General features: G+C 47.3%; 1 protein-coding gene across 1 annotated transcript in view; it reads left to right on the plus strand.

The window, feature by feature from the left end:
- The window catches only part of SLC35D1 (solute carrier family 35 member D1), a 180,277-nt gene that overhangs the window by 106,556 nt on the left and 46,353 nt on the right, over nt 1-27,368 (plus strand). The window contains exon 8 of the mRNA XM_069641946.1: nt 3,431-3,523. Coding sequence (XP_069498047.1) covers nt 3,431-3,523 — 93 coding nt within the window. The remainder of the gene's footprint in view (nt 1-3,430; nt 3,524-27,368) is intronic.

Below are 27,368 nucleotides of genomic sequence, written 5' to 3' on the forward strand. Positions count from 1 at the left end.
CAGGACCAGTTACCATGATACTGGTAGCCCCGCCAACCCTGGTTCTCCCATATGATGGAAATGGCCCTTCCGCCTCCTGTGATACTACTCTGTCCGTACATCATGGTGCCTCAAGACTGAGGGGAGACGCTACATCCATACCCGCAAATTCTGAACTTAGCGGCCTGGCTCCTGGGGTCCTAGCGTTTTGGACACCTTCAGCTCCCTCAGATGCATGGACATACTCGGTGAAGCTAGGAAACCTAACCCCTGGTATTGCTATTCCAGCAAGTGGAAACGCTTTGTCATCTGGTGCAATACCAAGAGCATCAACCCGATTTGACTGCTCTGCTACCCACATTGTGTTGTACCTGACGCACTTGTTGGACCCGTGGCTGGTTTTTAATTCTCTACGTCACAAGAAAAGGTGTCATGGTGAAAAATACCTGTTAAGGCTTTCATGGAAGGGGTTGAAAGAATTCATCCCCCCATTTCAAACCCAGCTCCCAGATGGGACCTAAATGTGGTTCTGACCAGACTTTTGGGGTCTCCCTTTGAACCTATGCATAAGGCAAGTCTCAAAGACCTTACTTACAAGACAGCCTTTTTAGTGACTATCACTTCTATCAGAACTACAGGCCCTTTCGGTTCTAGACCCTTTTGTTACAGTCCAGAGATAAAGTGGTTCTGCGCACTCATCCCTGATTGCGCCTAAATTCATTTCAAAGTTCCATGTGAACCAATCCTTTGAACTACTTGCCTTCTTCCAGAATCCCACTAACATGGCCGAAAGAAGCCTACACACACTAGATGTGCGCAGGGCGGTCATGTTCTACCTGGAAAAAACTAGACCACTGAGGAAGACCAACCAGTTTTTCATCTCAGTGGCAGCTGGTAGAGAAGGAGATCCTGTCTCTAAATCGGCAATCTCTAGGTAGATTGTCAAATGCATCACTATGCTACACTCTGAGAGAACTTGTTATGCTCACCTGGTATCCACAGGGACGCCACCCAGCCGCGTTACTCGCTGTTATGCTTCTCAGCTTTGCCCTGATGTGGTCTGCGGGGAAGGTTCTGCCTGAAAATACATGAGGACTGTGTTCAAGACTGACCGACTGGGGTAAGTATCCTCCCTCCACCCCTGTATGATTTCAGTCCCTCTGGCGCCCTCTCCTCACCTTGTGGTAGAATTGGTGCTCTCCGTCCTGCCTTCTTTGCAGGGGCGCGTTGTCTTTAATGGGCGAGTGCGGTCTAGTTGCTTCACTGACGCCGGCCCGTTTGATATTGTTCAGGTAGGTCTTATTGCTGTTCTTTAGTTTTGTTGCTATCCTGCATGCCTTTCTTTGTTTAAAATGTCTTTTTTTTTTCTCCCTTAGGTATGCGGAGCTTCAGCGCGGCGAACTGGCTTGGTTGAGCCCCGCTGGTAAATGATGGTGCATTGAGAGCGTCTTGCCTTTGCTAACCTGTTTTCCTTCCTTTAGGTCGCGGTGTTCTTCAGCGCGAGTGCAATGTCCGGAGTAGTGCCAGCCGAGAGGCGACCAGCCAGGTAAGCCTTTTGAGCAGTTCCTAATTTGTAAATGTCTCTACTGTTTAATGTTGCCTCTATCTTCCTCTTTCACGTTGTTCTGTACGGGAGGCGTGCAGATTCGAGGAAGCTGTTCTCAGTAGCTGCGAGTGTTTAAAGATGAAGACTGCAGGTAAGGTGCTGCTGCTAATGAGGTTCCTTTTGTCTCCTTGCAGGTTCTGCTTCTCCGAGGAATAGCTGGACACGGTGAGCGTCACGTTGCAAGCTGCAAAGTAACACGAAGCGTGTTGTCTTGCTCGGGTGTGGTTTAAATAGCCCCAACAAAATAGTCCAGGTAAAGTAGTCCTTAGGCTACCACACCCAAAAAACTAGACCACATAGCTTGGTTCTTAGGAACCAAGCTATATGGATGCCTCCATGTTGGCTGACGATATAATAAAGTAGTTCCCAAGCACATTGTTTTTCATGGTGTATGAGCCTGGCGCCATAGGCGCCAGGACTGGCCCCATGAGGGCTTTTGATGAGGATGCCAGGCTCTAGAGGCCCAAGTCCTGACTCCACCTGGCCAATGGGTTTGCCAGAGGGGGTTTTGGGAGAGGGTCGTGACAGAACTTCCCTTCAAGCCTGGAGCACATTCTACTCTGGGCACTGGGGCTTCCATAGCATTCATTGCAAATGTTCCCCTTGAGTCCATTTGCAAAGCGGAAAACTGGAGTTATGTACACACCTTTTAAAAAACACTATTTCCTAGACACTCATTCTAGATCTGATTCTCAGGTGGAACAAGCAGTACTAAGACATCTTTTCACTACTGTTCCTTCTCACAACCCACTTCCAACTCCGGGTACTGCTTGCTAGTCTATGCACAGCATGTGATTCTAAGCAGATTAACAAGCATCAAAAGACATGCATTACTCACCATAATAGCATTTCTGATGATTTTGTCTGCTTGGCTTCTAATGCTCTGACCCGGCCTCCCCTCTCGGTTGGAAGGAACATGCACGTCTTACTACTTTCTATTTTATGTACTCACTCACAAATAGCCTTGGCTCCCTCATGGCAGAAAAAATACAATCGGAGGGACCTCGGCGCGTGAGGGATTTTGGGTACACTACACATCAAGTTAGAGATGGTGTTACAGACACAGCTATGTCGACGTCCCCTTTCGAACCTCGAAAGACAAGATGTAATACTCCACGGTTACCACTGGATTTCGGACCATATGCACAGCATGTGAATCTAAGCAGATACAATCATCAGAAATGCTATTACGGTGAGTAATGCATGTCATATTTGTGTGTTACTAGTCTATTGCTCCCTTCTAAAGAAAGCTTTATAACTGACTGATAAATACATTAATCTATGCAAGAAACCTTGAGTTTATTTGAATACCTGTAACTGTGAATTTTTGGTTAACTCAACTACTGCTTGCATTTCCCCTCTTGAGATCAGCCTGGCTGCTCAACACGCTAACAGAACTGTGTAGTAGAAGCTTATACCAAAGGTTGGGTTGCCTATACCTGTAGTCCTGGTTGCTTTTCGTGTTCCCAGAGGGTACTGCAATCAAACTTTGCCTAACAAAAATTACCTCAGCTCCCCCCACCCACCAGACGTTTTGGGGAGCAGCTGGACAAGATTACTACATGCGATCCTGTACTTAAAGTGTGGTTCTACAGAGTTTTCTCAAAGACGCCTGTGTTGTGGCCGGACTAAGGAACATTGTGATCTAAATGACTGCATAGTTGATAAACTAAAAGCAGAGTCACTTGTGAAATGGGGATGGGGGCAGGTCAGTAAAACAGCATGTTCAGTATCGAAATGGTGTTAGTGCCAACATTATTAATCTCCTGTAAAGTATGCCCTAAACCTACGTCCACATTATGATGATGCTAAACCAAATCTATCCATTTTTTTCTTCCCTTCCAGGAGCTGGGAAAATATGGCCTCTTGTACTACAATGCCCTTTTTATGATTCTCCCAACTCTGTTCATAGCCTACTACACTGGTGATGTAGACCGGGTAAGTGAGACCTTTTGGAAACTGTTTCACTTGTGTTCTTTTTCTAATCACATGTTTAACATCTATGCTAACTGTGCATGTTGACATTGTTTTTCCTGGGATGCCAAACGCGGCAGATGGGTCTTGTTTTGATATGGGTTTTGCTTTGTTGCTCTTTGGTTGTTGATCGCTGCCTGCTGCGAGGCCAGACATTGTTTGGTTGGTTATTTATGATGTGTCTATACTCGAGTGTTTCACGGCGCCCTCCAGTTTGCTCATAGTCTGTAAACCTGGATTGAGATTCTGAATTACTGAAACCCCCCCCCCCCCGCCCCCATCCCCCAACACCGCCTGCACACCATGAAAACCTCTCATTTGCTGAAAATGCGTTGCATTTGGCCTCGTTTGACTTGGCCTGCTCGCTCCTTGTACTCGGAGTCACTCAGGGGCCTCTGTAGGTGTTCGTGAAACTGCTATGCATTCGGGATTGGTTCCGCGGGCGCAGCGGTCACTTATTGGATCTAGTTAATTGCTTTGTAAATCCATTAACTAATGGTTCAAGTTGTAAAATGTTTTTCTTTAGTTACAAACCTCTTGTATATCAGGAGTGGTTTTTAAATTGCGTAAGTGACACTATAACATTGCTTTATTGAGCTGTTAATGGGAGCATCGCATTGCAGTTTTGCAACAAACGTTTAAAAATGTTCTGCACATTTTTAGTAATTAGTCTAAAAAGACGGCAATTTGCATTTGACCTTTGTTGTCCCTTTTCCGTTAGTCCAAAAGAGGCAAACTGAGACGGTTTTTGATATAGACAGCACTAGTGACGGCCTTGCGTGCCTGATTTTTATCTGTAGCAACTCAGCGCTGTAGGTACATATTTGTATTGGGGGTGGGGAGCATATTCAATACTCTATAATACAAGGTTCTATATGTAGTGTACATTTTAACAAATATTTTCCTGACGGCAGGCAAGTTAATTAAAATACTTGTAAGATGGGAGGTGGGATAATTATTCAGGAGATAATGGAAATGTATATTGTGGCTTTAAGATTAACCTGTCATGCTGTTTGTTAGCGCTTTAATTTTCTTAAAATATCCTTTTGGTTCTCATAAAACCTGTGCGAGGCACTCTCGTTGAGATGCGCCTCTGTGGGTGCCGTGGCTACCCGCCTGAGTTACATTGAAGGAAAAATTAGCCAACCTACAGTATAATGTGGCCATTGTGCTTGGTCTATGGCGCCAGTATATTCCTCGCGGTGAGGAAATCTCATGCTCCCTGTCCCTGAATGAACTTCTGTACTCCTTAAGCGAGCCTTGTTACTGCAAAGGTGAACAGACTGCAATCCACTGTGTGGAGCACTTTGAGTACTTCAGTATGTGTATTTCTGGGACGAACGCTTGGAAAATATCATTCTGGTGCTCTGTCCTTTGACAGATGTGGGATAGTGCAGCTTTGTTTGCTTTGGCTTCACGCTATCGAATATGTTGTACTGTATAGCTGGAACTAGGACTGAGGTGCACAATGCATTTCTAGAATACTCCACAATGGGAATAACGCAACAACAGTAAAGTAAAGGTCGGGCAGTATTAACCGAGAGAGTGCCCTTACACTCTTCGTGGTCAGCAATTTACTCTAGCGGAGCAGATGTGGCTTTATTTCACTGGCTTCCTCTGAGCAGATTTAGAAAAAGTTTAACACACTGTCACAAAAGAAATCTTTTCACTGAGACATCAGTGGGCCCGATTTTTCTAAAATGAGCTCAAATGAAAAGCGCAAGGATGTGGTTTTTGTTTGTGCTCCTTGCTGAAATGCGCAAGTCACCGTAGTCTCAAGAGACCTATGCATTTCAGGATGGGCTGGACGGTGGCGCAGGGATGTGTTGTCCATTTGTTGCCCCTCCACCCCCAAAATTGTTGTCAGAGCACCCTGACGGGCTCTCGGCAACCACCTGTCGAGAGGGTGGGGTGCTTTTTTTCATCCACGTTTGGGGGATAGACATGCTGGTGTAACAGCCACAGTTTAAAACATAGCGGTCTGACTTAAAATTAAAAAGACAGCCATGATTTTGCACATTCCCCCACGGCCATTCCCAACATGTGCAGGGGGGTTTGCCCTCATTTCTTCGTGTTTTGAAAAAGCATCCCTAGGACTTTTTCGTCACATGTAGGGTAATTCCACTACAACACACCATCAAGGGAGTTCTCGCAGGACTTCCAGGGGTGCTAAACGTCAGTGACGATGTGTTAGTCATTAGGACAGTTTTTCTAATGTCCTACCTAGACTTACTATACCTTCGGCAATAAAGAATCTCCAACTCTCAGTATAAGGCTGTACCACCTGAGATGGGGGTAGTATGTACAGAGCAGCGCAGCCAGGCTCATCTTGGGAGGGAGAGAGGGCTGTAGATGGGTACAAAAATGTAGCATACATGTGGTCCAAAGAAACACTAATAAACTATGTATTGTACAAATAGTTTATTTTATGTATAAATCTTTGGAAAGGTAAGTACTATATCCTAACTCATAAACACAATTCTAAAAGCCAACACATTACTTCTGGTATGCAAACCAAAGTATAACCTTATTTAGAGCAGAGATATGCATTTCAATGCGAGTAAAACCCAATGATACACATTTAGAATGGCAACATGCTATTCATGGGAGTAAAACCAAATTAGACTTTTAGAAAGATTCAAGGGAGGCAGGCCCCAATGGTAATACCCTACAGTGTTACTCAGTTACTAAAGTTATACCAACCCTGTTACAAGTATACACCCTGCGTCATATGTAACTTAGTCTTTTGTTGGCTGTTAACAAAAGAATAAGTTGCATATGGCAGCTGGTAGAGAGGGCGACCCTGTCTCTAACAAAGCTATTTCAAAGTGGATCGTAAACTGCATCACTGTGCTACACTCTTGCCAAGAGAGATCTGCCCTTCACGCCTACAGCACAGGTACTACCATAGCATTCATTGCAAGTGTTCCTCTTGAATCAATTTGTAAACCAGCAACCTGGAGTTCTGTACACATTATTATTATTATTATTATTATTATTATTATCTTTACACAACACTATTGCCTAGATATACACAGTCTGATTCTCAGGTGGGGAAAGCAGGGCTAAGACATCTCTTTGCTACTGTTCCTTCACACACCCCACCACCATCTCTGGGTACTGCTAGCCCTTCCTTCCTGGCCTTTATCTTGTGTCCAGTTAAACACCTTATTTCTTTTACTTGGTCTGCTATTATACTCTTGTTGCAGTAATCTCGTCTGCCATGGTTGCCCCTTTCCCTCTCAGCCACAAAGAAAACCTGTCAAAAAAACAAATCCTGCTAAAACACAGCGTTGGTCTCTTTAAGCAATATGCTATGTCCTCTCCTCCCATGCCTCCAACCTTGTTCCCTTCAATGTGAATTATTGTGTCTGCTGCCAGCTCGTTCATTTTAATGTCAAATCATCCCCTTCTCTGGGTTTGTTCTTGTATTGAACATTCTTCCCCCCCTGGTATAAACTCTCCCCCAGATGCCTACTGCATTCGCCTGCCCCTTTATCAAAAGCCGTCTTTTCTGCCTCAACCCGTCTTTCTTATTTCCTTTGAGTGCCGTCACTTCCCCCCCCCCCCCTACGACCATCGCATTTCTGAAACTTGCCCATAACTATTTGTCAGTTTCTCCTGTGCGCCCTTCCCTTGAACAAAACTACTGTTAGTATCATGACGATATGACTTTCATTTGTGCGTTTACTGTGAAATCTTCCCATCCTACTGAAATGCTCTTGTCTTCCCTAGCTATAAAATCCTACCATAAATGATGTAAATAAAAAATCACTATGCTCCACTGAAGTGGGCCCCCACCCCCTGTGTGTGTATCTGCATTGCCTTGGTGCCTACAATGGCCTAATTTGTCTGCAAAGTGTTAAATTTGCGGCACATGTGCCGGGCACTGATCTATACTGTGAAGGATGTCCTGTTCTCCTCCCCCGCACTCCCTTCAACCAAGTCTAGCCTTCCCCTTGTCGTTGGTGATCTTTCTCCCACATGTTGCTCCTGTGCGCAGCTATAATGTCCTTTTTATATCTGTGGCTTTGTAATTCCCATAATTTTCCCTTTCTGTGTTATCAAAGTCCTATTAAACCCATGATAATTTCTGCCTTCCTATGTGTGTGGAACCATTCCTTTGCCCAACCCATGATCGCAAAATGCTTTGAACCTTCCAGTGCCATCTTTCTGCAGAAAACAGTACTCCCCTTTGCTGAGTATGTATGCCCGTGAATACTTTAAAGTGTTATACTCGTACTAGTAACGGGTGCTTGCGAAAAGCCAAATGGGTCTGCACAGTGCCTGAAAAGAAATGCTCTTTAAAGCCCTCTGACGGTGCCAACCTTAAAACTGCAAAGCTGCTCTGGCAGCTCAAATTATTTAACCCAAACGATGTGTGCACATCCATTTACCCTATCACCCTTAATGCGTTCTCCTTCACTGTCCCTTCCTCTTTACAAACATTCCTCATGTTAAATTCCTTCTTATAAAATATCCTCCCTGCTTGTTCCCACCAATCCATTCCCATTCGTCAAAACAACAGTCTTCTCTATATGTTTTATAAACGTTTTAATACAAGTAACCAACCAAATAAGTCCTTACCCTAGGGCAGCATTAAAATGCTTTTGGGGCAATTAAGGGCTTGCCACTACCTACCCAACGTAACTTTACTTGTTTATATAAAAAAAAATGTTGGCTCTATATTCACATCATTTGTATCCCCCCACCACCCATTTCTATACCGTCCTAGATGCAAAAAAAACTGATGTTAATCATTAAGCGGGCCAAAAAACACTGCATAAAAGTAAATGTTAAATCTTCCACACAAAAAGGTCACTTCACAGCCCACTTCTTTTCTGCGCCCCAAATCACATCTCGCAAAACCCCATGCTCTGTCCCAGACATTTAAATCCCAAGTTTGCCAAAAATTCCCCTCCACTTTACAATGCCTGAATTCCATGCGCTTTTCCGCAATGCAGAAAGTCGCATTATTCTAGGTCGTCATGTAATGACAGTTGACCTTATCACGATTACTTTGTCATCCGGGTATGGTCTGTGGGGCGGTTTCAGTGGGTGGCATATGTTATCTTTGTGGTATGTGGGGGGCGGGGGTGGTTGAGACCCCTTCAACATAGTTGCACCCCTAAATCCTTTTTAGTAAGAAAATACAAACTTCAAAGTTAGTAAGTGCCCAGGGACTTCAGAGAAGGCTCCCTATATGTATTACCGCATTGGGCCTGAGCGAAAGGTATGGGCGAACTCCCAAACGCACAAATCACCCACTCGGCCACACCGGATCGACATAAGACTTTAAGGTAAGTATTACCCAAGCCAACACAGTACCTCAGTAGTGAAGAAAAGCTTGAAGACTGATGCCTTCACAATCTAGCAGCTCAGGAACCGGTCCCTGGGTTATTCGTGGTGGTGACGAAAGAGCAGACACTGGATGGGAACTTGCAGCAGCAGTCGACTGAAAAGGCTCCCAACAAAGGATTCTTCTGTGCTTTTCACAGCTCTGTGGATTTGGCACCCTTTTACAGGTGCCAAATGAAGGTATGTCACCAGTCTGATTCTTCTCGCTATTCTGGTCCTACCGAGGGGGGATTTCAATGATTTGTATAGTCTCTGAAGGTCCGGCTGGAGTCCACCAAGTTTCAGCAAAAATCAGACTTCGGGCTCGAAGTCCCCATGTATTGTTAGTTTGCTGCCCAGCAAGGTTGCAACATGTCCAGGGATGGCTTGTTTTGCAGGTCTTCTCAAGACTAGTGAGTCTCAGCAGCATCTGGGTAGCGTCGTCGGAACAGGCTCCAGTTACACAGCAGGCTTACTGGAATCCATTACAGCTGTCTTTTCTTCATCTTACTCTTTGGATTCAGCTCCACTGGTCGACTTGACTTCAGCTTCAGGAATCAGACTTTTAAACAGGAATTCGCACACAGCTTCTGCAAACTCTCCCTGCAGTACATATAAAGAGGCGTGTGGCTGTCTAATCAGGCCAGCCATCCCCCTGATTGGGAAGTGATTCGCTCAGGCACACTAGAAGACAAAAGGGCTGCAGAGTTTGACTCCTTCCTCACTTCCTGCCTTCAGACACTCTGGAGCCCTGGTGGGAAATACAAAGGGTTCAAGCCAAAGAAAACACTTCAACCAGGACCTCCCCCACCTAGGACAGCAGAAGGAAACCCAAGAAAGGACAAGTGGATTAAAAATGGCGAAACTAAGCAAATCCCACCAGTCTAGCAGAATGGTGACCCTTCTGTGCATTACTGCAGCTGATTTTGACTGCCTGTGTGTAATACGAACTTAAGTCATTAAAGTAGATCCACCACCAGCCATAATAGTTAGCGTGCCATAGTAACAGAAATGTTACTGGGTCAATTGGGAAAGGGGATACCATGCTTTTCCCCAGAATTCCACATAAGGTTGAGGTTGGTCTCGCGTATAAAATGTAAAGGGGATGGCAATCGCGCTCTACCCTTAGTAGTTCACCCAAGGTAAATCCAGAGAAAATACAAAGGTAAGCCCAAGGGGGCAAACCAGCACGCTCCTCATAAGGTGCTGTGTGTTGCCATAGGAAAATCCATTAAGCCCAAATCTTATAGGGAACTATACCTTAAAATGTACCCTATGGAGAGACATAAAAAGGTCACTCATAAAACACAATAAAAGGGTGAGGGAGGCGGGGGGGAAGGGGAGTTTCCCCTCTCACCAGGAACATGGAAAGATAATCACCAAGTCCAGCAAAATGTTTTGGGGATCGAACGGGTGAGGAAGATTTAGCATATAAATGAAATATTTCCTAGCTCATCTTATCCAAGATCCACAAATATTGCCTGCCGAGGCTGGAGGCGGTGCTGGATGGGGTTTGTCAAGCAGGCCTGACCCTAAAGGGGAGGAAGTGCCATTTTATGCACTCCATGGTAGACTGGTTTAGAGGGGACGGGGGGGGATAATGAGGGAGGGGGTTGTTGCCGAATACCCAGAAGGTTCAAGATAACGCAGGAGGGGCACCACCATCGCCCTCTGAAGTAAGAAGTTCCTAGGCATGGTGAACTTCATTCCCAACCTAGCAACGTTGACTGAACCACTGCGGATGCTGACCAAAAAGGATCACGACTGGCAGTGGGGCAAGGATAAGCAGCAGGCCTTCCATGCCACCAAAAAACTCCAAACACTGGTGGCAAACACTGCAATGGCATTTTTCGATTCCCCAGCGGGATGCAGAGCTAGTGGTGGACACCAGTCCCATGGCACTGGGGGCGGTTCTACTTCAGGTAGACCAACAAGGAGATCAACGACCGGTAGCCTTTTCCAGCAAGGTGTTGACAAGCAGTGAATGTTGTTTGCAAATCAAGAGGGAGGCGATTGCGGTTCTATGGGGCTGTAAGCACTTTCATATCTACATTTGACTGTCTTCACTGACCACAAATCACTGCTGCCGATCATAGCAGGCTCGGCTCCCCGACCTCCGATCCAGCTGGAGAGGTGGCTGCCCCAACTGCAAGAGTATGGTTGGGGGGGGGGGGGGTCATACTGCTCTTTAGAACTGGGGCTGACCTCGCGCGGCTGCCTGTCCAGCACATTTGGGGGGTGGGGGGAAGAGATTCTGAGGTGCAGTGGAAGTAGACAGAAAAATGTGTGGCCATGATTACACGATCCCCGATTCTGAAAATGTGGGGCCAGAAGGTACTCGGATTTGCCCAGCTTGTGATCCTCGAATTACAATGGAGGGTGCTTTACCTGGCTCGCAGGGCATCAAAGGTCAGGCAAGACCTTGAGGGGAAAAGGTATGGTGGAAAAGGGGAAACAAGGAGGACAAAATGACTAGGCCTTGTCGTTCAGATCGTGCAAGTGTGGGGGAGAAGTGTAGGGGAGTGCAGTTAACTCACAAATGCAGCCAGTGGGTGGCTCAGAAGTGCAGGGAGAAGGGACTGTAGGGTTGCAGATACAGACCCGTAAGTGCTGGGGAGCCCGTAGGCAGTGCGAGGGAAACTGGACATGCAGGAGCCTGGGCCCGAGTTCAGAGTGTATCTAGGTGGCGAGTGCGTTGAGCAGTCGGGGACATAAGAAGGGGAGAGGAAGAGAAAGCGGAAGCAAAGAGGAAAGTCTTGAGTTCCTTCAGGAATCTGAGGTGGTTCTGCTCAAGTTTGAGAGGGGCAGGGAGGCTGTTCCAGAGGGAGGCCCCAGCCGAGGAGATAGATCTGCCCCCAACTCTGCTTGGAGAAGTGTCTGAGTAGGAGATTCATGAGCGGAGAGCTTGAGAAGGAGGATGTTTTGGAAGGGAAAGTTGGAGGCAGGGCGGTACCAGGCCCCAGAAAGCCTTGTGGACAATGTAGAGGTTCTTGAAGTTGATCCTTGCAGCCACAGGGAACTAGTGAAGAGATTTCAGAGCTGGAGAGATACGATCCCTGGGCTTGAGGCCAAGCACAAGTCTCGCAGTCTTGTTCTGGATAAGTTGTATGGTCGAAGAGTAGACGCAGGAAGATTTTGAAAGAGGCTGTTGCAATGGCCGCTGTGCGTGGTGCCAGGCAGCCAGACCACTCATCAAAGAACCCCAAATTGCGTCTCCCATGCGCTGCAATACTGTGGAAGGCGTAGTCTCTAGACTATGGGAGAGTCAGGCAGTCTAGGTACTCTTTGGTTGTCCTTGACGAGTTCTCAAAATAACCGTTCATGCAGTTTGTTGAAAGTGCGGTAGCAGCAGAAGTGATCCCTATCCTAGAAGAGCTGTTTCCAACACATGGGATCCTGGAGTCTGCCCAGTCGGACAATGAGCCACCTTTTCTAGGCAGAGTTTGCGAGGTTCCTTCAGTTTTATGGCGTGGCTCATTGTATCTCACCCGGATGGCCATGGACAAACGGGGAAGATAAAGGTTCATGAGGATGATCAATAAAGCATTTAGGATTGCGGTGGAAAAGGAACAACCCCTTGTACCTGCACTCACTTCTTTCCTCATGGCATACCGAACCATGCTCACTCCGCGGGCAGGATGTCCCCAACTGAGGCATTCCTAGGAAGTAAGAGTCAAAGCATCTGATAATATTAATAATAATAATTTTGCATTTATATAGCGCTACGAACCCTCGGGTATCTGAGAGCTGCTTATTACCCACGGTGTGTGGTGCTCATTTATCGACCTCGGAAGGATGAAAGGCTGAGTTTGGCCCTGCCGGGATTCGAACATGCGTAAGCAGGCTCTGCACGGATGTCAAAGCGAGCACTCTACTTGCTGTGCCACTTGATCGGCGGTGTGAGGATGAGAACAGCCTAAGGCGACTTGTGGAGCATCCTGTGCAGATCAGCGACATGGTGCTGACCAGGGCACGGTACCCCACCCACACGCTGTGCCTGCCCCATGATGCGGCTAAGTGGAGAGTTGCTGATATTGAAGGGGCCATGATCACAGCGGTGAGAGTATTCAAGTCCATCACCCGGAACTGCTCCTGGTTTAGGCATCTTCGTGAAAAGCCTGATGATGGGGACAGAAATTGAGGCCGACCACACCACAGAAAACAATGTGCGCTCACCAGATGCGCAGGATGAGGATGATCGTCAACCACAGGTCCTGAACCAGTGATGAGCATACCGGAGCAGCATGTCTCCTGATACCCCCAGCGGTCCAAGCAGATGCCCTCAAGGGAGGCTCACACTCTGATGTTGTAAGGTACTCACTCAGGGTGGTATAAGGACATTTGGTTGTTATGGTCTTGATACAATGTTTGGTTTGTTAAGGGCGGTTTGATGGGATGTTATGATGTTCTCAGTTGACTACCTAGGTCACCCAATCCATGCCCAGGCAGGGATTTCTGACAGTACAGACACTGGTGTACATGTCTGTTCTTTGGTGCTGCAGGCCTTGGTCTGCCAGCCCACAATGGGTTGCACAATTAAATGTGCCGCAACAATCCCTTATTTGCGCAAAGAGTGAGGAAAAGACATCTGCACAAGTGCTCGTGCGGATGCCCTTTGTCTTGGACTGGCCTTTTTTTTTTAAATGCGGTTGCTTCATATTTGTGTACGAGACCAAAGAAACTACCTTTTTGAGTTGAGTAACAACACGATATTCAAGGATTATGAAACCACCAATGGTTCATAGTTTTAAAATGCGCAGCTCTTGATTGATCTTGGTGCATTGGAGCTGCATTCCACTTTTGTTGGGTTTCCCACTCTTCAAAAAGGTAGCTTAAATTACCTTGTGGTCATTTAGCGAGGTATTCTCCTGTACAAAAGGCTGTGCAATGAAGCAAGAATAAAAGCAGCTCAGTGCAAAGGGTTTCAGTTTTCCGTTTAGTAATGAACATTATTGATTTCAAAGATCACGAAGTTAGAGGACAATCCGCATAAATGGATTTGTTGGCATAGGAAGTATTTATTCTTTATTAACTGGCATGGTTGTTTACTATGAATTAAGAGCGGTGCATTCTGGTTTTTCTAAGGACTCTGGGGAGAAAGCACTAGTATTGCCTTTCCTGTAATAAAGCCATTGATGCTATTGTTTGTCTTGCCATTTGATTACAATTTTTATTCAGTGCTTGATATTTTTAGGCCAAAACTAGAGAAAGTACCAAAATAATTCGGTCTTAAAAATCCTTTGTGTATACATACCTGGCATTTCAACAAAGCTATCACAGAGCAAGCAGGCCTTGCCTACCTCTTACCATCTTTTCAACTTCTCTATTGAATGAGGAACCCTCCCACTGGGCTTCAAACCTGTATTTATGAAGCCACTTGTTAAGACTGCCTGGAAAGTCCCAAAATTATGCAGAGGTTCTGGAGCCAAATCAAACCGGACTCCATAAAGGAAATGGACAAAGTGCAAGGCAAAACCCAGCTTTAACACCAAAATAAAGCAGGGACCGCATAAAATGTCGTTGCTTTCAACGTGCTTATCAAAAACGAATTTCATATTCATTGTGTCATGACAGACATACTGTAATCTTAGATCCCAAAACCTCCGGGGAACATGATTGGTTGGTAGTGATGACTACATATACATTCTATAGGGGTTAGTTCTGATTGGGGAGCGCTTGTCTGACTCTTCCTGAGACAACCATTAAATTGATAACCGTAAAAAGACATCACCTCTACAATAAACTATTGGTTGGTTTAAGATGTACTGGACGGCCTAGCATCGGGGCATTTCATTGGTTGGCTTCATAATAACCAACCTTGGACAGCTGACCAGTTGGCCAGACATGATCCAGACAGGAGTAGGTATAGAGGTCTGGTTTTCCTTTCAATTAAAGAAAATCCCATCCCTCATTCTAGGCCATGAGCCAGGGTGATTCCCTTTTGTATCTGGCCTTGTGTGGCGTCTTGTGTCTGGGGATACATTTAGGGAGTAAGGCAGGTGCCTTTATCTGTGTTCATTGCAAATGAATAACTGTGTTCTTCAATTATGAGTCCCATGTGATGGGACCAGGTTTTGGATTATTTCACCCTGCATTTATTGGGATTTTAGCTAATATTGGTGCACATATTTTAGTTTCCTCTACCACTGGGGAGACACTATTCCCCATGGAGTCTTTGGGCTTATAATTGTCCTGCATATGGCTTACAAAAACTGGCTGTTCTTATAAAACTTAGACTGGGGAGTATACTTTGTTTGTGCTGGGAATTGGTGCATCATGCTTTCACTGCAACGTTCTGACCCTCCTTAGATTACTGTCGGAGCTCTGCACGGATTTGTATTTTATTATTTCAGCAGTTCATGGTCTCGTAGTCTTGAGGCCTTTCATTTACAGAAGTGCTATGGCTTCCATATTGGAAAAGATGACGTCTATTACTGTTGCGTTTCTATATTAGTGAGCTATATTTTTGTGTCCATGTTGCAGTCAGTTTATATAGACTTAAGTATCTTCATGTCTGGATACTATAATAATAATTTTCATGTATAAATGCATGTATTGCATAGTGTCCACTATTCTTCATGTTGAGTGCACATTTGCTTTGTGTCTAATGCATGCACATTTGTCGCAATGTTGGTTTGGTTTTTTTCGTGCCTTCTTAAGCATTAGATGCTGTGCATCTGAGGACTGTTTTTCTGAAGCACAACTCGACTCGAGTCTTAGTAAAACCATACAACTGAGACAGTACAAAACTCCACTCTTAGTATAAGGCTGTACCACCTGAGTATTTGGTAGTGTAGACTGAGCAGCCAAGCTCATCTTGGCGGGGGGGCAAGGGGGCAGAGGGCTGTAGGAAAGTACAAAGAACCTGTAGCATACACATGGTTCAAAAGGAATACTTACGCTCAGAAGTATTATGAAACAAAGGTTTATTATGAATACAAATAGGACAAGGTAATCTTGGTGGTTAAGTATTTTGTCTTGGTCATAAAAACACAACACAATGCTTAAGGTAGACCGACAAAAGCATAGACCTTGTTACGAATAACGATCAGTATTTCTAGGCAAGTCAGACCTAATCATACACATTTAGAATGGTACACACCTTTTCAGTGGGAGTAAAATCACAAGTTAATTTTAGATTACTTGCACTTATTCAAGGGTAGGTGGCCCTGTCAGTTGTGCAGTGACACCAAGTTAAGAAATCACATAGTAAACCAGCCCTGTTAACAGGATACCTTTCTGAAGTGAAACACACATTTATGAACCTATAACTACATTTAGGATAACCCTCAGCTATGCTAGGTGAGTAAGACCTTGTACAGGGGGTAGCCCCACTGCTCCCTCTCAAACCGAATGTTTAGGAGATAGACCCCCCCCACACCCACTCAAACCAAATGTAGATAACTTATCTAATAATGCAAAAATCAGAAATGTAGTACCTTTCAAAAAAGCGCTTTAAAGGCTATCTATTATGGGGTCAGAATGGCATGCAGAGTAGAGAATGTGTCAAGTAGTACATGTTTATCCTAAATTATCAAACTAGATTCGAAAGTGAGCGGGTACCAAGTTTTGAATAAAAATAGGGTGGTCAGGCATTTCGTAATTTGGTCGGCAATTTTTGTTAACGGGTCAGGCAACTTGAGCATACAAAATGGTAGATTTGTGTAAAATCATGTCGGTGGATAATGTTTTCTTAGATGTTCATGTAGAGGCCACTGGTGTAGAATGAGCTAGGTAAAATCTGTTTAGACTGGTTGAGTGGCAGCTAAGGCAACCAACCGGGGATTAGAAAAGGGGTTGTCTTCAAGCACCAAAGGCAATCAGGATGTTTTATATTGATGATTGCATTACATCACCTTTTTAAAATGGTGTATATACGGAGCTGAAAACTGAGGGATTTAGGAGTTGCAGAGATTTCTTTTGGTCCACGGAACAGAATAAACTGACGTCTCCTTGGAAACCTGCCTGAGTGTCCTGATGTGTTTCAGCATGCCTTTGCTGACCCAGGGGTGCCACGGCCTATAGTGAGAGATGATGGGACCTTCTCTTCAACCTAATGTTGGAATAACATATGAGTTGCTTTTCAGATCAGTGGACCACAGATCCACAGATGGGGGTAAGTAAGAACTCTCTAACTTATTTTAAGATTGCACACCGCAGACAAAGGTTAGTAAAACCCACAGTACACTTAAGAATTGCACACAGCTATTCAATGTAAGTAAAGCCCAAGGCAGATTTGTTCTCGATGGGCTATAGAGCAAGTCGGGGGAAGCAAGACCCAGTTGGCAAACTTTTATACACATTTGCTAAAAGAAGTAGTTGGGTGAAGCCATCAGCGTTACTTTTGGGAAGTGGTGGAACCAATTAAAAGGCAAGTAAAATAACCTTATGTCGGAGGCTTGTGGAATCTGCTTAGATCACATGCTGTGCATAGGCCAAGATCTAGTGGAAGCTGCGAGTATTACAGTTTTCGAAATTCGAAAAGGGACGTCAACAGGGCGTGCCATTAATACTATCCCTGGTGTGTTGTTCACTGTACCCATGGTCCTTCACATGTCGCGGTCCCTCAGATTGCTTTTTCAACCATCGTAGACCGACGCTAATCGCGGCTTTCCGATTTCGGCATAACCCATTGATTAAATTAGAGTTAGTTTACTCTTCCTATCCTTTTTATCCTTTGTTCACAGACTATCGATAACAATCTCTGACAGCAGTGAAGAAAACAACTGTTGAATAAGACTCCCATCGACGGATCCTTTCGGCCTTGAGGGCCACTTCAGCCCACACAGGGAGAGGACATTGGAGAATGTACTATTCATACATTATCTCCGCCTAGCTGCCATTTAATTTAATTATGGATAGAACCCCCTTTCAAGTTCTGCCCAATTAGCAACAAAAAATTCCCCTAGGTCGACGAGCACCTGGTGTGCAACCTTTGCCTCCCACGGGATCACGTCGAGGGGAACTGTCGAGCATGTAGACTCTTTAAACCTAAGACGTTAAAGGACCGTATAACTAAGCGTTGGGCCCACCATGTCATGCAGGTTAAGGCCACTGTGGACGTGGAGGGTACCAACAGCGATGACGGCAGCGCTGCATTTTTGGACGGCAAAGGCGACAGGGGAAACGCCTGTTTCCCAAGCGCAAGACGCGACCCCAACATACAGGCCGGCGGCCCTGATACAGGGACGACTCCCGGCGGCGTCAGCACTCTCAATGCTCCGACCACTAAACACACAGCCAAGGGCTGTGACTCGATGCGTTCGTCAACCAAGAGCCTACACACTACATCTAGTGAGAGGTCCTCGGAATCCCTGTCCTCTGGGCACTCGAGGCCCCGATTGCCACATGGCAGGCCCGACTGTCGAAAGACAGCACAGACATTATGGCTAAATCCATTCCCGAACGTTGCAAATCGGCAGACAAGACGTCGGGTCACTCCACAACCAACGTTCGACATGCCTCATCGAAGACTGCAAAAAACGAAACACTCGGGAATAGCCCACCTGGTTAAAAACTTCCTTAAGAGTCTACTGAAGGGGAAGGAGTCCAAGAAGCACTCGTTGAAGACTCCTCATGAGGAAAGGTCACCTACATCATCCAGAGAGGGATTCGCATGCACACAAGGAAAAGGGTTCACATCCCCAGGAGGAGGAATCCTTGTCAGCAGCACTGAAAAACAAGACGGCCCCCAGTCACACCAAGGTCCAGCTTTTCCACTTACAAACTCGGCCCAATGGACATGTGAGGACATTGAGAGTCATGAGAAGAGTAACTTTTATGGCAAATTTTCAGAAAAAACCCAGATTCTTACCAAAGCTTGCAAACCACCCCTCCCACTATAGCTGCCTCTAGCTATCAAATCCCTGCAGATGCCCCTACTTCTCAGCCCCCTCCTAAAAGGTCTCATCCTGATACCCTGGCTACTCCATCCCAGCAGGACCCACCCTTCATTGATCTGTATGACCCATATACCGACACTGAAGACATCTATACAGCTCAGGAGGGCAGAGAACAGGACTGACGACGAGGAGGAAGATATGTATAACATAGCCTCTCCCGTCACCCTAGACCCCCGCCCCACCGCGGCAGATTCCCAATCGACAACCAGCCACTACAAAACGACATGCTCATGAAGGCAGCTGAGCATTTTCAGATTTAAAACACAGGAAACTCAACAAGACACAGACTTTGTTGAGGACATTTTAGGGGATAAGAAAGCTGTCGGGCAGTTCATTCCCATCCTGCAATCTATCCAGCAGAGGATTCAACCTTCTCTGGAGACACCTATAAGACGTGGGCAGTTAATCCATGCATCGAGAAGCTCTTCCGCCCTGCTCCCACAGATCTCTACATAAGTGGACTGTAGTAATGCAGTATCCACACTTGCTTTGGTTGCTTCTTAATAAGTTTACTTCCAGTTAAGTACCATGTTACAAGACATGAAGACATCCGGTATAAGACTTAACAACGGCACCCAACACCCAGGGAGGGAGGGACCAACTGACTCTAAACAGAACACTCCGCACAGCATGCTCTCACTCAGAGGTAATGATGATAATTTTTGTCGCTTTCGCAGACAAAGTTCAGAGGGGTTCAGGCTACAATCAAAATCCGGGATTGTCCTGGGGTAACAATCGAGGCCAGACCTCGCAGGGTTACTTACCAAAGGGGACAGCGCCGATCTTGCGGCCGGGGGAGGTCCTCTACTTCTAGAGATGGAGCCACAACTCCAAAACTGTGACTACCTGATTCAAGTGCTCTCCCATGCCTCTCCAGCAGGAGGGCGTATTTCAAATTTCACCCAAGCATGGGAGGGAATCCCCTCAGACAAATGGGTGCTATTTACTGTCCCGGGCGGTTATTGTGTGAAACTTATCTAGCGTCCCGGAACCATTCCCCGCGTCAAAAGACTCGCTCTAAGGAAGAACGACACATTCTTCTTGCGGAAATCGCAACACTGTTGCAAAAGAACACCATAGAAGTCGTCCAGGCGAACCAGGTAAACAAGGGTATTTATTCAACCTACTTACTTATGCCAAAATAAAAATCTAACTATAACCCAGTATTAGACCTGCGCCCTGCAAACACCTATATCGAGCCACAAAAGTTCTGCATGGCTATGCTACAAGAAGTGATTCCCCCCCCCCTGCTAAAGCGGGGATACTACATGTCAACATTGGATATGAAAGATGCTTTATTTTCATATTCCCAGTGCACAGAAGATTCTTGCAGTTCAAGATGGCAACCAGCACTGCCAATTCAAAGTGCTATCCTTCGGAATAGCATCTGCATCAAGGGTATTCACAAAGGTAGTGGCGGTGGTGGCAGCGCACCTGCGCAGGGAAACGATCCCAGTGTATCCTTAGCTCGACTGACTGATTACATTCAAAGAACTGTCAACATTTTCTTTCATTTAGGCTTCTCAATAAACGAGAAAAAATCGAGCCTAGTGCCAAGCACAACCAAACAGTTCCTAGGAGCTGTAATAGACTCAGAAGAGGGGTTCGTCTTCCCATCAGAGGAAAGAGCCCAAAACATGTTACTGCAAATACCTTATCAGGCCAGCCGCCAGATAAGCGTACGCAAAGCTATGCGTTTGCTAGGCATGATGGCATCTTGTATTTACCTGGTACCCCACACACGCCTGCGCATCATGCAGGAATGGTTGCCGAAAAAGTGGTCTCAGGCAAGCGGTCAGTGGGACGATCTACTGGTCGTTTCGCCAACACTGGTACAAAACCTTCGCTGGTGGCCAAGGCAAAATCTGTTTATGGGGAAAACCTTTCCACGAGCTAGAAGTGCAGGCATTCACTCTGCGTGGTGGGGGACGGGAGGGGCCTCATCACCTTCATCACACAGCACAAGGGTCTGTGGACTCATGCCACAGTAGAGAACCACATCAATCTGCTGGAACTACAAGCAATATTCAAGGCCCTTCAGGCATTTGAGATAGACCTACCAGACCGTTGGTGCAAGTCCTCACCAACAGCACTATGTTAATGTTTTACATTAACAAACGGGGGGGGGGGGGGGGGAGACGGGTGAACACGTTCTCCAAATCTATCCGAACAAATTTGGAAATGGGCACTCCAACTGAAAATATTCCTATCCTCACAACAAGTTCCAGGGGAACGCAACTCTCTAGCCGACTCACTGAGCAGAGATCCCCTACCAGAGGCACACGAGTGACCACTAGAAACTGGTCGTAGACCACCTCTTCTCTCAGTGGAGTTTCCCCACACTAGATTTGTTTGCTACAAGCGAAAACAACAACAAACAATGCACAGACTTCGCGTCCAGGTTCCCCCCAACCAGGCTCCAAGGGAATACCCTATGGATGAACTGGTCAGGGAGATTTGCTTACGCTTTTCCCTCGACGACTCTTATGAACAAAGTGGTGAACAAGATTCACAAGGTACAATTGACGCTCGCCCTAGTTGCTCCTATGTGGACAAGAAGGCCATGGATCCACATCTGCACAATCTGGTGATGTGCAATCACATCAAACTCCTGTGCCAGACCAACTTACTCACTCAACACAGGGGATTAACAGTGCACCCTGAACCTCACTCGATGAACTTGACAGCGTGGCACCTGAAGTCATAGTTCGGACATCTTAACCTACCACAGAGGTGTTTGGCTTTCATGCATCCTCGAGTATATCCAAACACTAGACACTGTTATTTTGACAAGTGGAGGAGATGTGTAATTTGGTGCCAGTTCAAACCCCATAGAATGTACTCCATCCCACATTCTAAACTATATGCTCTACTTGCTAGACTCTAGGTTAGTATTCAACTAAAGGTCCACCTGGCGGCTTTGTCGGCTTACACCACCTCCCACAATAAAGTATTGTGGTGGAAGATGCCGGTCATCAAAGCATTCATGGAGGGAGTAAAGAGACTCCACCCTCCTATTTCAAACCCACCGCCAGGATGTGATCTTAATGTAATACTTGCAAAGCTCAAGGGGGGGTTGGGGATTAGAAGGGGGTATGGGGGGGTGCGTTCAAGCCGATGCACAAGTCAAGTCTTAAACACCTGACTTACAAGACTGCCTTCTTAGAGGCTATTACTTCCAAAAGAAGAATTGGTGAATTGCAAGCATTGTCAGTGGAAGATCCTTTCGAGGGGATTGGGTCCTCCGACATATTCCATATCTATGACAGGTAATCACCACAGCTGTGCTGCTTCGGAAACTTTTTCCTGCGTCGATGATGTCGATGCACCGTCGTCGAGGACCTCGTCTGACGTCATCTGATGTAATGAGTAGCACGCACGACGCCCGTAGCCTCAGTTCCGTTTTTTCCACGAACGTGTTGCTTCGTGATTCTCGGTTCCGCCTCGACTCTTTTGGAGTTCTGTTCTTCTCGGTTCTTCGAACCTGTTCGTTTTTGTGAGAAAATCCTTCGTAAGAAGATGTCTTCTACTTCGTCTTCGACCCCGCGTCCGGGCTTCAAGAAGTGCGGGGAGTGTGGGTACAAGATGTCGGTGACGGACTCGCACGACTGGTGCCTCGGGGAGGCCCACGACACGGATGACTGTATCGACTGCCAGTTGCTCACGTCCAAAGCCTTACGGGAACGTAAGAAGTTGTTGTCGGGTGTCCAAGCCCCGGAAGTCGAAGTCTGCGGGGCTTTCGACAGATGATTCGAGAGGTGACTCTCCGCGTCGTCATCGGAAGTCTCATGGGTCTCCTTCTAGGAGTCAGTCTCGCCACTCCTCGGCCTCTTCGAGGCATTCTCGGAAGCACGGACAGCGGTCGTCTTCCAGGTCCTCTTCTGAGGACTCTGCCCGGCACGTCGCTTACCCCACCAGCCGTGCGAAGCCGGAGGAATGGGCTTCCTTCGGGAAGAAACTGCTGGCGATTCTCGAGTCGCAGGGTACTAAGCCGTCCGCGCCCCCGAGTGGGGTCGGCCGTGAGAGGTCGGCCGTGAGAGGTCGAGAGACACCGCTCGCAAGAGTGGTCGGCACGAGTCACGGCAGAGGTCCCGTTCGGACAAGGGGACTCGTCCTCGACGTACCGGTTCCAGGTGCCGGTCCTCAACGCGTTCGAGACCGTGTGCACCTGTGATGTCTTCGAGGAAGACATCGACGCCTGAGGCGTCGAGGGCGTCGACAGGCTTTCTCGAGGCTCCGGGGAAGTCGTCGACGCTCAGGTCGTCGAAGGACACGCTCGAGCTCCGGCTTCGAGGACTGTCGATGCTGGCGGCGCTGCATCTGACGCCGATTCTCTCGGCGCCGATGCCTGTTCTCTCGACACCGGCGCCGATGCCTGTTCTCTCGACACCGGCGCCAATTCACTCTACGCCCTCAACGCCTTCCTAGGCCGGGGTGTCGGAGGTACCCCGTGGCACGGGGGTACCCTCTGTAAAGGCTCTGGTTAAGAGCAAGCACTCTCGGGTGCCTTCTTTTCACCACCTGGAATATATTTTGGAGGTGGATGAGGATTCTGATGGCCTGGTTCCTAGTCCGGTTCCAGATGAGATGGTCTCGGGCCATAGCCAGTTTGACGATTTGAGGCAGTCACTGCATGATGCCAGTGGACTGGACACCTCTCCGGAGGTGGAGTTTTGTAGGCCTGAGCCTGGCTCTCATGCCGATTCCTCGTACCGGCGCCTTATGGCTAGGGTCTCCGAGTACTTGGGATGGTCTGCTACCCCAGGGGAGTTTGTGCAGGATGAGCTCACGGACATCCTTGATGTTGGTCCCCCAACTGACCCGGTACTGCCGTTTCATATGGCTCTACAGAGAAGGGTGGCGTCGGCTTGGACTGCTCCGGAGAGTCTCCCGGCGGTGGGCAGGTCCTTGTCGCGAAAATTCCGTCCAGCCAGTAGCGACCCCTGCTACTTGACCAGGCACCCCACTCCGGAGAGTTTGGTGGTGCAGGCGGCCACGGCCCCGGCAAAGCAGGCATCGTACCCTACCATCCCTCCTGATAGGGACGACAAACGTTTTGACGGCTGGGCGAAGAAAGTGGGAGGGGGGGGGCAGGGGGGGGGGGGTATGGCGCTTCAGGCAGCCAACTCCAAATGTGCCTTGTCTCGTTTCATACACACTCTGTGGAACTGTGTTGCGTTAGTGGCTGAACATATTCCCGAAGGGGACGAGCGGGATGGTTTCCTTGCTATGGTAAGGATGCCATGTGTGAGTCTGTTCAGTCGGGTTTGGACATGGCTGAATGCGTCAGCAGGTCCATGGCGGCGAGCACTGTGATACGCAGGTTTGCGTGGTTGCGGAAGTCGGGGTTTGCTCCTGATGTGCAGTCCCGGCTCCTCAACATGCCCTTTGATGGTATACACCTTTTTGCCAGCAAGGCTGACGAGAGCCTTGAGAGGTTGCAGACCTCCAAAGCTGCAGCGAAGTCGTTGGGCGCTGCAGTTCGCCAACCTCTGCCTTTTCGTCCTAGGGGACAGCAATGGAGGGGTGGTTCCTTTCGCTATTACTCGTCCTTCAGTAGAGCGAGAGGAGCTAGCAGTCAGAGGCCAACGCAGGGGTACCAGAGGTGGATGACAGGGTACCCGTGGTGCCAAGGCCGCTCGGGCAGTTGCCTCTTTGCCCTCAGGTAACGCCGCAGCCGCTACCACTCAGTCATGAGGCCATGTCCCATGGTTCGCCGATTGGGGGAAGGCTGACGCAGCATCTTGTAGAGTGGCGTGCCATTACTTCAGATGTGTGGGTTCTGGAGTTCATAACCCACGGCTACTGTCTTCCCTTTCGGCAGAGGCCTCATGACAATCCACCGGGGAACCTCTTTGAAGAGTCCGGATCCGCTCCTTGCGCAGGAAATTCGAACCCTGCTGGAGAAAGGCGCCATAGAACTGGTGCCTGTAGCGGAGAGGAACAAGGGATGGTATTCCCTTATTTTTTGATTTCGAAGAAAGACGGGGGGAGACCCATCATGAACTTGCGCGGTTTGAACAAACTCCTCAGGAAGGACAAGTTCAACATGGTTACTCTCTCTTCCCTGGCCGGAGGTGACGATCGTGACGGATGCATCCCTCACGGGATGGGGAGCTCATGCCAACGAGCTGACAGTCAGCGGTCGTTGGTCTCCGACGGAGTCCAGACTCCAGATCAATCTGTTGGAGCTGAGGGCCGTCGGGCTAGCCCTGAAGGCTTTTCTGCCGACTGTGCGAGGAAAGAATGTCCTGATCCTGACGGACAACACAGTGGCCATGCACTACCTCAACAAAAGGGGGGGGGGGCAGGGTCACTTCCTCTGTGCAGGGAGGCGATACAGCTCGAGTTCTGGGCCATCCAGCAGGTAGTTTCGATCTCTGCAGTTCATCTGGCCGGAGACGACAATGAGACGGCGGACGCTCGGAGCAGGCACAGCACGATCCCTCATGAGTGCGAGTTGGCTCAGGAGATTCTCCTGGAGATCTTTGCCCTTTGTGGGACCCCTCAAGTGGATCTCTTCGCCTCCAGGGTCAACCGGAAGTGCGAGAGGTTCTGCTCGTGGGAATTTCCTCCAAAAGGAGCCTTAGGAGATGCGCTCGTGGTGGAGTGGTCATTCCCACTGCTGTACGCGTTTCCTCTGGTCCCCGTCATCCCGCAAGTGCTGCGGAGGTAACAGAAGTTCGGTTCCCGGATGATCCTCATTGCTCTGGCGTGGGCTCGGAGGACGTGGTACCCGGACCTTCTCGACTTGTCCATCTGCCCTCCACGTCGTCTTCCCTACCGAGACGATCTGCTCTCACGGGAGGGGGGGGGGGTCAGGTTCTCCATCCAGAGGTCAGATCCCTCAACCTTCACGCTTGGCTTCTGAAAGGTTGAGGTAGAAGGATTGGGACCTCCCTGAAGACGTGATGGAGGTGTTGCTCTCGGCCCGACGGCCAGCAACAAAGTCTCTGTACCGTTGCCGTAAATTCTGCGACTGGTGCAGAGTTCAGAATGTGGATCCTTTGCATGTGACATCCCCATGGTTCTGTCCTTTTTACTTTCTTTGGCCCACAGGGGCTTGCAAGTGGGTACCATTAAAGGTTACCTGGCGGCGCTTTCCATCTTTAAGCGCTCGTCTGAAGAGTGTTCCTACTTTAAAATCCCTTTAATTTCACAGTTTCTGAAAGGGCTCACTAATGTGTTCCCTCCGTCACCTTTCCTGGTGCCCGGCTATATGGCTGATGACGACTTTCTGAGAAATACAGTCACTGTGAGTGCTAAACTAGGGGATTTGAGGCTCTCATGGCTGGTTTATGCCGATGATTTTCTTCTGTTTGAGCAGACTAAAGTGGGCCTGCAGAGGCTCATTTGCAAATTTGAAGAATATGCCATTCTTAATGGGCTTAAGATTAACCCTAGCAAAACCCGTACTAGGGTCTTTTCAAAGGGGAGAATGGGGAATAACAAAGTATGGAAAATAGGTGGTGAAAATATTATCAGAGCAAACAAAATCGTCTATCTTGGCTTTTTGATTTTGGCCCAACCCTCGGCGATCGAACTAAGACGATTTCTTAGACACAAACTGCTCCCTCTCATTTCCCAATCCCTTACACTAGACAATAAATATTGCATGTTCTCCCTCAAGCCTGTAGTAGACTTCTTTAAGGGTAAGGTTACACCAAAGCTTCTGTATGGAATGGAACTCCACTATTCGGCACTTTTGACTTTCTGGGACTCTCTTGGGGGTATCTATTGGAGGAAAATTTTAAAACTGCCGAATTCAATTCCGACAGTGGCTATTAGGTATGAACTAGGGTTAGTCTCTCTGCAAGCTAGGATTCTCTGGAGGGTTCTTTCACTTTATTCAGCTCTGCTCTCTCCCAAACCTGATACACTCTATGCTGATGTGGGTCACATGATTTTTTCTCAGGGACTTTTAGTCCAGAATTTACATCAATGCTTTTAGTGATCTCTGTGACAAGACCATGCTGGATATTTCGACCAATAGGGACACCCTACTAACAAATCCCATCAAGGTCAAGGAATGTCTTTTCAGTCATGACTGGAGTAACACTATTGAAAAATTACATTCATATCCCTCTTTAAGAGACCTACAATTTGACCATAAGAAAAGAGGTCTGCTGTATTTTATTCTGAACAATTTCTCAACAGATATCGTTCACTTCTTATCAAACTCAGATGGAATCTCCTTCCCACTCGGGAAGTTCTACGTAAAAGGAAGGAGTTTTCTGACTTAGGTCCTATCTGTCGTTTCTGCAAAACTCTGGGGGTGATTGAAACCTCTCGTCATCTCTTTTTTAGATTGTACTGCTTTGTCATCTTTAAGGGACAAATATTTAGCTAGTTTTAATGTAATGGGGCGACTGGGGGCGATAATCTGATCTGGTCAGTGTCTCTATTTCAAATATTAAGGATGGACTTGCTGTGGCGGGGTTTTATTAAAGCTTTAGATTTATACGCCCCTCTGTTCTGATTATGCCTGCCTATATGAAATTTTCAATTTCTGCAGGTTTATTTATTTATTTTAGAATTCTGAAAATTTTAAATTTTAATGTCGGTATATT

Source organism: Ambystoma mexicanum, chromosome 1q (assembly GCF_040938575.1).
Source record: "Ambystoma mexicanum isolate Mex_15411 chromosome 1q, UKY_AmexF1_1, whole genome shotgun sequence".
In the NCBI taxonomy this organism is placed as follows: Eukaryota; Metazoa; Chordata; class Amphibia; order Caudata; family Ambystomatidae; genus Ambystoma; species Ambystoma mexicanum.